General features: G+C 62.7%; 3 protein-coding genes across 3 annotated transcripts; all 3 read right to left on the reverse strand.

The window, feature by feature from the left end:
* Positions 1–32: 32 nt before the first annotated feature.
* Positions 33–7,224, reverse strand: AMSG_09316 (uncharacterized protein; the record flags this gene model as incomplete). The annotated part of the gene is made up of 6 exons (XM_013899250.1): positions 33–2,139; positions 2,172–2,243; positions 2,620–4,407; positions 4,437–6,418; positions 6,485–7,027; positions 7,126–7,224. The coding sequence occupies 6 exons, from the start codon at positions 7,222–7,224 to the stop codon at positions 33–35; spliced, it is 6,591 nt and encodes a 2,196-aa protein (XP_013754704.1).
* Positions 7,225–7,699: 475 nt separating this feature from the next.
* AMSG_12250 (uncharacterized protein) lies at positions 7,700–9,637 on the reverse strand (the record flags this gene model as incomplete). Its single annotated transcript, XM_013899344.1, has 2 exons — positions 7,700–8,188; positions 8,623–9,637. The coding sequence occupies 2 exons, from the start codon at positions 9,635–9,637 to the stop codon at positions 7,719–7,721; spliced, it is 1,485 nt and encodes a 494-aa protein (XP_013754798.1). The 3' UTR covers positions 7,700–7,718.
* Positions 9,638–10,229: 592 nt separating this feature from the next.
* Positions 10,230–12,220, reverse strand: AMSG_09319 (cathepsin A). Its single transcript, XM_013899251.1, has 2 exons — positions 12,067–12,220; positions 10,230–11,788 (listed from the first exon to the last, which is right to left on the reverse strand). The coding sequence occupies exons 1-2, from the start codon at positions 12,148–12,150 to the stop codon at positions 10,379–10,381; spliced, it is 1,494 nt and encodes a 497-aa protein (XP_013754705.1). The 5' UTR covers positions 12,151–12,220; the 3' UTR covers positions 10,230–10,378.
* Between the last annotated feature and the right edge of the window lie 179 nt (positions 12,221–12,399).

Here is a 12,399-nt window from a genome sequence, read left to right on the forward strand (position 1 = left end):
CCCCCTCCCCTTCCCCAACAGACACGAGTTGTTTACAGATCGTCAAGCGACGCAACAGCATTGTCTCCACGCAGCCGATGCGATGCTCCACCAATGGTTGCGCCACACTCGTTGCATGCTCCCTGCACCATTGCTCCGCCGCACTCGGTGATGACGTAGATGTGGCCGTTCGGACACTTGAAAAAGTGGCCCTGGCTGTTCCACCCGCCTTTCGCGCTGAGCGTTGCCAAGGCCGTCCTGACGCTCTCCTTCTCCGCATCGCTGAGCGGCTGAAAGAAGATCCCATCCTTCAACGCCGCAGCCATCCGCGTAATGCTGCTCTCCATCACCGCCGCCGACTCGCGCGCTGCCGCATCCGTTGTCTTGCTCAAGGCTTCTAGCACATCCGCAACCGCCTCTTCCATCTCCGGCCAAAGATGGATCTGTTCGCCACTTGGCCGCGCACTCTGCACACCCGCCATGCATCCAAGCACCACTCGGCCGAGATGCAGCGCAACCTCGGTCTTGAGACTTGCTCCACAATCCGCCCACACCGCCATCGCCTCCTCAAGCACTCGCCGCACGCAGTTGTCCACCTCACCTACCATGGCCGCCGCCCGCTGCTCGGCGCTTGCCACAGGGTCGGCCTCGGACTTGAAAAACGCCTCGACTTGCGCAGCATTTGAATCGTGCTTGCGGCGAGCCACACTAGTCCTCGCCACAAGCTCTGCCACCATCGTATCCACAGCCGGTGTCGTCACGCTCGTCGAAAACCCGACCTGATCCGTTCCGCCGACCTTCACCAGGTACATCGGCGTCACGTAGCCGTTGTCGTAGAAAACAATCTCTGACGCCGCACCATCCCTAATCCGCCCATGGACGTAGTCATGATTCTTGGGCGGGCGATCGAACCTTTGCGGCCCAGGAGCTAAATACTCGGTGCCGCAGTGCGCAGCAACCACGAGGAGCAACCCACTGCCTTTCGAGTAGGAAATGGCTTTGCGTGGATCGGGCGTGGTGTAGATGCCCCGACCAAAGGTGCCACCGCGCCCCAGCCGCGCATCGTTGCCCTCGTCCACGATATTGCGCACGGCCTCTTGACTCGTCCCATGAAAGTACGCTCGGGTTGCTATCACCTTCTCCGCGGCTTTTTTCGCAGCAGCCGCCTTGCCCTTGCCCTTGCCCCTGTACTTGGACCGATGCCGCTTCGTCAGCGCCGCCAAGAGGTTTTTGCGTCCGTTATCAAATACCTCTTGGCCATGGACAGAGTCGATCCGCACCACTGCCTCCGCACTCATCCCGCACGATGTCAGCGCGTTTCCAATCATCCGACCCACCGCCGAGTCAAGCTCCACCTCAACGACCTCACCGTCGACCACTGTCTCTAGATCGGCCACAATCCCAGCCCAATCGCCACGTCCTGATGCTCCTGCACGCGATGGCGCTGCTACCACTGCCGCTGACTTCTGCAGCTTGGCCCGGATTGTCTGCACGTTCCTAGCCTCATGCGCCAGCTCCGCCAGCTCCGCCATCCCCACCATAGACTCAAGGAGTGCCTTGCGGGTTACCAGTCGCGAGTCCTCGGAGACCATCTCCTGGATGTCAGCCACAAGTGCCTGATCAGCAGCGCTCAGCACCGCGTCGTGCCGCAGTCGCGCCATCGCCTCCCCCAACTTGGCCTGCGGCGGACGGCACCGGGTCACCAGCTGCGAGACTTGCTTGCGCACCTTTGCAGCCTTGGCTGTCGACAGATCGGCGTCGACGAGAGCGCAGTACTTCTTTGACAGCGTCGCCATGGCCTGTCGAAAGTGAAGCCCGTCCTTTTGCGTCATCCGCGCCTTCTTGAGCTCGTACCGCGCGTACCGATCAACCCCGCATACCGACCGCGCTCGGCAGTGTGGGCACCTGGGCATCGCCGCCGCTGTCTCCTCACCACTCACCTGTCCGCTGACTGCAGAGGTTACGATGCCATCGAGCGTCTCCACTGTTAGCGCATGTCCGCATGACAGCAGGATGAGTGGTGACTCATCCGGGTCGTGCTCGACAAGCGACGTGCACATCACCATGTCCACCATGTCGTCTGCGTGTGCCGCCGGCGCACATCCGTCACCGGCGCCGACAATGCACTCACGGCAGTACTCGGGCGAGAGGCAAGTCTCGCTGCAGAGACCAGGGCAGCGATGGCCACATACCAGCTTCTTGTCACATCGCGCGTCGCAGCGAGGGATGCGGCACGGCGCAGAGCACGGGAACGGCGCGCAAATCTGCATCTCCTCACCAAAGTGATGACATGTTCGCGCGAGGCAAGGCTCGACGCATACAACCGGACACAGCTTGCCGCACGGCTTCTTGCACGCTCCCGCATGGTCGCACCCCACATCGCAAGGCTCGCTACATGGCGGGCACGGCTCTGAGCCGTGGCACTTGGCCTGGCACAAGTGCCCGCACATCCCAAGCAGCCGTCCACACTTGGCTTCACACTCGCCATCGTGCACGGCGCCGATCGTCGTCAACTGCGGCGCCTTTGAGCTGCACAGCGAGCACGGCCGCATACAGGCATGACCACAGGCCAGCTCTCGAGAGCACTTTTTCTCGCAGCGCAGCTTCGACCTAGTGTCGGGATCGTTCGCTGCGTGACACGTTGTTGCCTTGAGATGTCCACAGCGCTCGAGTTTGATCTTCACCTTCTTGGTGCACTTGGCCGTCCCACTTGCCGCTTTGTGACACGGGACTGTCACCGTGTGCTTGGCAGGGCAGTCGGCGACTACCACCGGCACCTTCTCGGTGCACTTTCCGCACTCCTGGTAGCACTTTTTCCGGCATGGATGACCATCAGGGCACCCGCGCGGCACCCGCTGGCACTGGGCAAGGCACCGAGTCGCCCAGTGCTCGCGATCTTGGACATGGCATCGGAGTGGGCACACATGTCCACATGCCATCAGCGTCTTGCAGAGCTCGTTGCAGCCACCCTCGGGTGATGCAGCTGCCACATCGCTCGCACTTGCCACCCGCTGCACTTTGTCGGGATGGTTCGGACACACAAGCTCGAGGTAAGGATGAAGGAGAGAGGCTTCGTCAAGCATCGGCAGCACATCATGTGCCCAAAACTGAGATCCCGACGCCTCAAACGTTGACGCCGAGCCAAAGAGAATCATGCCGTGCTTGGCCCGCGAGAGGAGCACGTTGGCCCGATTGGCCCACTTGAGGAATCCGATGTTGCCGCCCGCATTGCTCCGCACCAGCGACACCAGCACAACGTCTGACTCCTCGCCCTGAAAGTTGTCCACAGACGCCACCCGGATCTGGCTGCCGAGCTTGGCTGTCGTCACGCTCTTGCCCTTGCTCTTACTCGAGCTCCCGGCGTCACTGTCATCTTCCTCGCCGTTGTCGTCGTCACTCTCGGCCAGCGCCGCCAGCTCTTCGACGTCGGCATCCGAGATGATCACGCGGAGCTTGGACTTTTGGAGCTGACTGCGGATGACCTGCAGCTGGCCGACGTACGGCGTGAGAATGGTGATCTCGTTCTGGCCGTAGCCCTGTCGCGCGAGAAAGCCCGCCACCGCCACAACCATCTGGGCCTCGGCCAGATTGCTCTTGGACGACGACGTGCCGTTCTGCGCCCCGGCCTCGGGCCACGAGTGGTCAAAGAACGCAAGCCGGGTGTTGAACCCACGCATCGGCGGATAGTTGTGCACCCTGTCCGCGTCGGCGATGTTGATCCCGTTTTGCTCGTAGAGCGGCCGAATGGTATCGGCAATGGTGGGCGCCATCCGCCACTGCACCGTCAACTCCTGCGACGGCAGCGGCGCGTCCGGGTCTGAGATCAGCCGCTCAAACGTCGAGACATCCAAGTTATGCCCCCGTCCCGATTCGGTCTGCAGCTGGTAGCTGTTGACCTTGGGTCGGAGCTGGAAGTGATCACCGATGAGCACCACATGCTCCACGCCCTTGGACAACGTCGCAAAGAGGTGCGCTTCAGACACTTCGGCCGCCTCCTCGCACACCACCACCTTGGCAATCCCGGTGAGACTAGCCCCGTACTTGGCCATCCCGGACGTTGTCGCGCCTATCACCTGCATGTTCAGCAATATCTCACGATTACGCGACGCCTCGACCTCCTCCATCGCCTTTCGCGCATTGGCGTGGCCTTTCTCGTACATCTCCAGCTTCTCACGCCACTCCATCGCAAAGTGCGCCCGAATCGCTGCCACCACCGCGTTCCGCTCGGCTTGTGTCAGCTTCTGCAAGTCCCGACTCGTCAGCTCGTCAAGCACCACTTTCTCGCCAGTCGGTGCAGCCCTAGACATCAGCTTCTGCACGAGATCAGCCCGCTCACGCTTGAGCGCAGCGAGATGCTCAGCCTGCTCAGCCCGCGCCGCTGCCACCTGCTCCTCAAGCCATGGCTGCGACGGTGCGCCGCCACCTGCGCTCGGGCCTTCGCCCCCAGTACCGAAAACGGGTTTTTGCTCATAGCTGGGAGGCCGAGCTCCTGCTGGCTCTTCTTGCGCTCTCGTCCGTCGGCCATAGTTGCACTCTCGATGAACTTGATCTGGGCCTCGACATCGCGCTTGCGCTCCCGCCACACTGCGCACCGCGCCCACTCGCTCAGCTCCATGCCGGCAGAAAGGTTGTAAAGCGAAGCGACGAGCTCGTCAACCGAGCCATGGCTCTGCCCATCGCCCTCGGTGTACAGCACTTCAACCATGCTGTCCAAGTCGGCGTTGCAGAGCTTGCTCACATCGAAGTCGTAGCTCCTGACACAATCCAGCGCCTTGCGCATGGCCCTGCCGTAGTCGCGATTGCCGCGATCGTTGTTGTGCCTCAACCGGAGGTTGTGAAGTGAGAGCTCCTGCAGTGCCTCCGACTTGGAGCGTGCACCGACACGAGCAATCTTGGTCATGCCCACAGCGAGAAGCGCTTCGAGGAACTGGTCGAGCGCATGGTTGGTGAAGCAGACACAGAGAATCGGCCCGGACACATCATCAGGGCTCCGATCAAGGATGGCGCGCAGCAGCTGCACAATTCGCACGCCAACGTAGGTCTTGCCGGTTCCAGGTGGGCCCTGGATAATGCTCATTCGCGTCGTGAGCGCGAGCTTGATGCATGCCACCTGCGCCTCGTCGAGCGACGACGCGGCCAAGAGTGAGGCACTTGGGAAGCAAGCTGGATCATGTGGGTCATAAGAAAGGTAAGCATCGCCCATGGTCTCCTTCTCGGCATCGGTGAGAACCCACGAGAGATCGATTCTGTCGAGCGACGCGATGTAGTTTGGGATAGACAGCCGCGGACCGCGCGATCGCGGCGACTGGGTGAGCACGTCGCGGAGGTCGAGAGTGAGCAGCGAGTCTCGACCGAGCCTCTGAAGCGAGTTGAGAACATGCTCGTAGGCAAAGAACGAGTCTCCGGCAGAGATGATAAGGGTGAGAGTGCCGCGGCGGTACTTGATGAGGTCGTCCATGCCGGCAATGCCAACCCGCTTGCGCCGCGAGTTGGCGACCAGATCCCCGACCAATAGATCAGAGTGGACGACCTTGGTCCCGATGCCGCGGATGGTCACGTAGCCACACGCTCGCTCATGGTCAAAGTCGTACCGCGACTCGCCGCGTGGCCGCGTCAGAAAGCAAACTACACCCGTGAACGAGTTCCCGGCATCGTCACAGATCGTGACGAGCGTACCGACCGAGAGCGTCTTGCTCTGCCCCCACCACTCCTTCATCGCTTGCAGTGACGTCTTCCACGCGCGCTTCTTCTCGTCATCACTGGGCAAGCCCGGCCAGGCGGCGGTGCCTTTCTCGAGCGCCTTGTCTGGGACTCGGAACTGGATGGTAGCGGTTGAGCCGGCGCGCTTGTCGAGGCCCATGTGGATGACAGAGGCGTGGCCGAGGACAATGATGTCGTTGGCTGACTGGCGCACAAAGGCTGGCGCATTGCTAAGGACTTCCTCGAGGCGATGGCGCTGCTCCTTGAGCTTGCGGGGGCTCTTCGAAGACTTGCTTCGCGATGAGCGGCCGCTGTGGCGGAGCCGGATCCGACCAGCTGCGTTGGCAAGGAGAGGCAGCTGGCTCGGCTGCATCTCCTTGGCCAGCACAAAGCCAGCGCGCATCGGCTCGAGCATGTCGTGCCGCATGAGCCGAAAGTTGAGATCGAGTAAGCCCTCAAGCCGGTAACCGTCGTCATCAAGCGAGCGCGGCGTCTCGATGTGGAGCATGCTCTGCGCCTCGCCCGGGTCGAGCTCACGAAAAGCTGCGAGCGGAAGGTCCGCAGCGGTCGACGGATGCGGACGAAACGGAAGAGCTAGATCCGTGCCGGTGTAGGCGAGCTCAGCAAGCTGCGGCGCGACCTCGATGCACCGATAGTCAGCCCGATCGTTGCGGAACCGCGCACCTGTGGCAGCCATCTCACCAGGCAGCTTGGCCACGCGCGGCAGCTGCCGGCGGGACTGTGGCGGACGCGGTCGTGTCGCGCCCCTACCCGATGCCGACACAGTGCTCGGCTGATGCCGCACCAGATTCACCAGGTCGTCCAGTGCACACTGCGTCTCATGCGAGAGATCCCCGGACATAACGGCAGTTTGGGCGCCAAGAGCCGCAAGGAGGTCAGAGACCTCACAGGGAACAACGGCGTCTGCCCCCCCGAGACTGTAGTTACCGGTCTTTGGATCGGCAGCCATCACCATGGCATAGGCTGCCCGAACAAGACCACGAAGCGCGCACTCGTCGATGCTTCTCATGGCCCCGAGCACCTTGATGTTGCGGAAGAAGACGCCATGAGCGACGGCAAGGACAATGTCGGCCTTGACATTCGACCGTATGATGCGAGAAATACTCGAGCCAAAGATGACGTCAAGAAAGCGGCCGATGCTTTCGACAGCCATGCTCGAGAGGTCGGCGGTGATCAGCTTCTTGAACGACGACATGCTCACTTTGTCCCCAATGACGTCCTCCAGAACACCAACGCCTGACCGGGACTTCACCGCTTTGGCTGTCACTCCGACCAGGGCATCGATGAGGCGATGGGCACACCACCCAGTCTTCCCCACCTTCTTGAGCTTCCAAAGCATATCGGTGTGAGTGGCCTCCCTCTCCTCTGCTTCGGGATTGTCTGCTGCGCCCTTGCCGTGACCACGACCGTGACCACGACCTCGACCGCGACCGCCGCCGCCACGGCGACCACGACCACGACCATTGCCGCGACCACGGTCTCGGCTGCGGCCACGGCCACGACCACCACCGCGACCGTGGCCATGGTTGCTCTGCTTTGTCTTGTTGTGCTTGCGCTTGCCGTCGCCGTTGCCGTTGCCGCTGCCGTTGCCGAAAACGAAACTGCCCTCAGTTCCAGTCGACCGATCATCCGACCGCATCGAGCCACTGCGGGTCCCCCCACCCTTGCCATTGGCCCAGCCCTTGCCCTTGTCCTTGCCCTTGCCCCCACTTCTCTTAATGCTCTGCCTGTTGTTCATGGGCCTCTCGGTCTGAGCTTGCCGCTTCTTGCGTTCTTGGTAAAGCTGACCAAAACGGAGACGCGTGCCGAGAGAAAAACTGACGTCGCCAGAATCGACCTCGCTCGGTGGTGCGGCAGCTAGGAATGTGGCCATGTGTAACTTCCGTTCTCCTGGCATGTTGAGGATAGCCACTGACAAGAGCGATGTGATGCGGTATGGGAGCTGTGGGGCGGTGGCCAGTCTGATGGCTCGGTTGGTGGCTAGCATAGCCATCATCGCTTTGGAAAACAAGGGTGATTTACGTGCGGTCGGCAAGGGTGGCACGGAGGATCTGCTGCTGCTCGACAAGCTTCGACTCGAGCTGATCGATCTCGGTCTGCAAGATGCCACAGTTGATGCAGTCGTTCTGCATCGCCTCGGCCTCGGCCAACTCGGTGCGGAGGCGGTGGATCTCCTCGCAGAAGTCGCGCTCGCGGGCACGCATGTCCTCGACTTCGGCGGCGAGGTTGGCGCACGATGCTGTGGTCCAAGCAACAGCCTCGGCACAGCCTGTAGAGCTGAGCTGCACTCGCAGCCGGTTGCAGGTGCCAGCACCTCCACGATCAACCACCTGCGCGAGGAGAGCGATCACGCGGTCGGCTGGAGCGCCGACGGCCACAGCCGCTGCTAGCTCTGTGATCTCGGTCATGATGTCCGCGTACTCGTTGGCCTCATGGCAGAGAGTGGCATAGTCAGCGCTCGACGTGGTGTGGGACATGATGGACAGTGCTTGTCGAGATGCGAGAGCAGTGTGACTACCTGAGCCCCACCAAGGAGAACTGCGACTCGTGCTTCTATGGCTCGGCCGACGTCACACTCTTCTTCCACTCGTTCCCGTTTTTGGGAAATAGTATTGTTTCCCTGCCATGCCGGGTCGCGACCATGCCAGCCAGGTATGGCCCATGCTACAGCCATGGAAAACGGAACGCAAATCGTGCGCAGAGTGAAAGGAAGCAGAGCCGATCGGGGCTTGTGATGGAGCAAATACGCGGCGAAAAACAAGTAGAGGCGGCGTGCAGCGAGCAGCGAGCTGGCGTAAGTGATGGGAGCCTCGCTGCATTCGAGTAGTCGAAGGAGGTCGACATCGGAGATCTGCTCATAGTCGCACGCGTGGCTGTGAGATAGTTTACGTGTGCCCATGGCGGCTGAAAGGAGGTACCTACAGCGGCTCCAGCTCGTGGTCGCTGGCATGGTCGTCGTCATATCATCGGGATGAGGTGCTGGGATAAAGAGTGGCGAGTCGTCGGGGAGCTGCTCAGGTGGGCCGGCGACGACGACATCGGGGTGGGCGAGGAGAAGGCAGACGATGGCAGTGTCGGAGTGAGAGAGGGCGATGCGGAGTGCGCGGTTGTTGCCGGCGGCCGGCTGGATGGCCGGGTGGTTGAGGAGGAGGGAGACGCAGGCGTGCTGGCCGGCGTCGACAGCGGCGTCGAGGGAAGGCGCGCCCGGTACAATGGCGGCGTGGGTGAGGAGGAGGGCAAGCGCGCGGGCATGGCCGGCAGTGGCGGCAGCCAGCACCGGCGCATTGTCGCCGGTGGCCGGATCGACAGCCTCGTGGGCGAGAAGGAGGGCGAGGGCGTCGACAGCATCCGCGGCGGCAGCGGCGACAACCGCAGCGTTGTCGGCGTCGCTCGGGTCAACTCGCCGGTCGGCAAGGAGCAGGGCGAGTGAGGCGACGGCATTGGCACTGGAAGCCGCCCGGACTGCTGCGTTCTCGCCCTCCATGGGATCGACGTCGGCGTGGGCGAGGAGGGCAGCGACGATGCGCTGGTGATCGGCGCGGGCTGCGGCGACGAGCGGCGGATCGAGGCCGGGCACACGAGCGGCGACGACATCCGAGCGCGCCAAGAGCTGGGCCACTAGCTGGCCCCAGACGGAGTGGGAGGCGACGGCCGATGGCGGCGCGGCGAGGGCGAGGGCGAGGGCACGGGCAGCCTCGACGACATCGGCGGGTGGAACGGCCATCTGCGCGGCGCGCCAGAACCGACGCACGGCGCACCAAGCCGGACCGCAGAGCGCGCGGGCTTTGTTCCTTGAAAACTCGTCGCCCAAGAGGCAGCGGTGTGCGCGGCGCGAGGTCCGCGCCCAGGCCACAACGTCAGCAGCGGAGAGCACGGCGGACCGCGTCGAGTAGGCGATGTGGTGGAAGAGCTCGGCGGGAAGCGCAGATGCGTTCATGACGGCGAGGCAGAGCAGAGAGAGAGGATGAGCACGAGGAAGTAGTTACGTGTGCCCGTGGCAACGGCTAGTTCTGCGGAAGACGTTCTGGTGCGGGAATAACCGCAGTGAGGCGTGCAGCTCCGGCGGAGCGGCGTGGCAGGCTGCGCGGATAAAATTTTACGCTTTGGCTGCCAAAGTTGGTCGGGCGCTCCTTAGCCCTTTTCGGAATGGACACTTTTGTCCATCGCGGCAAGCCGCGCTCCGCGACGCTCCACAGACGTCGCAACGTCCGTGAATTGTTGTACAAAAGTAGTACAATGTGTTAATGGCTGCCACAACAGAAAACAGTCGGCGATGCAGAGATGGACGCCGCACGCGGCGCAAAAGGTCCGCGGCCGCGTTCGATCGCTTACCATGAAGCTTCCGGCATGCGAGGCAGTCGCGTTGCAGAGCGGCTTGTTGGCGAAGGTGGTGATGATAAGCAGCCGCTGCAGAGGGACGCTTCCACTTGCGCGACGTCGCGGAGCTGACGGCGTCGGGGCTGGCGGCGAGGGCGTCGATGATGTCGTAGAGAAAAGCCACGCGAGCTACGGCGGGGCGTAGGCTCGGCCGCCATCACGTGCGGGCGCGCCTCCCACCTCAAGCCGCAGGCCAAGCAGGCGTCGCGCACCGTCTGCCGGTAGCCTGGAAATCAAGCATCATGGATTTGTTCACTTTGAGACGCGCGACAACGCGTCCGAACGACCGTACCGTTAAGGGTTAGATGGGCTCGCCGTCGAGCCAGCGCTCCATCATGGAGAGCGAGGCCTGGGCGGCAAACTGGGGGATCATGTGGCCGGCGCTCATGACCGAGGCAAAAGTAAAGTCATGGCTGTAGTTGACCTTGTAGCCACCGAGGACGGAGCCGTAGATGTTCTCGTAGTACCAGGGAGTCCACGACTTGACGGTGTCAAAGCCGAGCCCAGCGGTCCACTCCCACGAGCCCGAGAAAGGGACGCAGTCGTCCTCCATGCCGGACTGGATGAGGACGCGGTACTTGGTGGCGAGGTCGGCATAGACCGGGCGAAGGTCCATGGCGGTGCGGCTGTACTGGAACGGGTAGCGGTGGACGTCGGTGCGGATGTGGAGAGCCTTGAGGACGTCAGGGTTCTTGAGGTATGCAGCCATGGCGGTCTCGGCGCCGCAAATGTAGGTGCCCGGCTGGCCGAGGTTTCCAGCGGCGCGGAGCTCTGCGACGCGGGCAGCGACGGCGGCGCGCTCGGCGTCGTGGATGCCGTAGACGTCGATGGAAGCGCGCCACTCCCAGTCGTCGCCAGCGAGGGCGTGCTTGTTCCAGCGCTTGTCGTGCCACATGCGGTCGATGCGGGCGCCCGACTCGACGACATCGTAGCGGTCGTTGAGAGAGAGCTGAGTGTTGGCGCAGTTGTCGAGAACGTTGTAGATGAAGAAGTTTCCAGCCTCGTCATTCATGCGGTCGATGAGAGCGGAGCACTGGGTGTTGGGTGCAGCCCAGTCGGTGCAGACGGCCTTCATCTCGGCAAATGTCAGCGGCGACATCATGTGGAAGGCGGCCAGGGTCTCGGACTGGATGCGCATGGCCTGCGGCGAGCAGGTGCCGATCTCGAGGCCGATGCAGCCGTCAGCGAGGGCGATGCCCTTGAGATTGATGTTGTTCGAGTTCTTGTCGATGAGGTCGGCGAGCATGATGCCGTAGACGCCGGCGTACGACTCGCCGGTCACGTAAAAGTCGTTGGCGACAAATTCGGGGAACTTTTCAAAGAACTTGAGGACGGCGTGGTAGTTGTCGATGGCAGTCGAGGTGTCGTTGAACGAGCACGGAGTGTCGCAGTACGAGAAGCCGACGGTGGCCGGCGACTCGATGACGAGCACGTTGGCGACGGTGTTCCACGCGTATGGGTTGGCAAACAGAGTCGGCACGCCCGAGGTGTTGGAGGCCAGCGAGTGGATGTTGGTGTTGAGCGGGCCGCCCTCGGTGTAGAAGAAGATGAGCGAGCTCGAGCCCGGGCCGCCGTTCTGAAAGATGACAACCGGGTCCTTCTCGGGCGAGCGCTGCGACTCGGCGAACATGTAGTGGTAGTGGTGGCCGTTGGCAAGGTCGAGATAGCCCGAGTACGTCTTGAACGAGGTCTTGCCAAAGCCCGGTGTGATCTGCAGGGAGAGGGGGGGAGGGGAGGGGGGGGGGGAGGGGAGTCAGTGAGCTGTGGCCATGGCCGTGACTGTGGTTATGGGTATGGCGGTTGGGGAACGGGTATGGTGGTGACGGAGGCAGGGGAGGGGAGGGGGAGGAGGGAGGGGAGGAGGGAGAGGCGAGATAGAGAGAGAGAGAGCGGGTCCCGCGGGGTCATGTCCTCCCTCCTCCTCCCCTCTCCCTCCGCCCCATGGGCATACCCGTAGGTCACGTGCGCAAGGCGAGGGAGGGGACGTACGGGGACAAGGTCCTCGGTAGGGGCAGCAGAGGCAGCAGATGCAAGGAGCACAGCAGCCACAGCAAGGGCAAGGACAATGCGCATGCTGTGCTTGCGAGGGAGAGATAGGTGTGGATGAAGGGGAAGGGGGAGAGGAGGGGGTGGGGGGTGGGGGGGGGGGGGGGGGGGGGGTCGCGTGGTCGGTGGTGGCGGGTCGTGGTGGTCGCACATGCCGCTTTCCGCAGCCGATACCCATGGGGATGATGGTGGCAACAGCCATGGGGATGATGGTGGGCAACAGCCATGGGGATGGATGGTGGCAACAGCCATGGGGATGATGGTGGCAACAGCCAT

Source organism: Thecamonas trahens, assembly GCF_000142905.1.
Source record: "Thecamonas trahens ATCC 50062 unplaced genomic scaffold supercont1.46, whole genome shotgun sequence".
NCBI classification, from domain to species: domain Eukaryota; order Apusomonadida; family Apusomonadidae; genus Thecamonas; species Thecamonas trahens.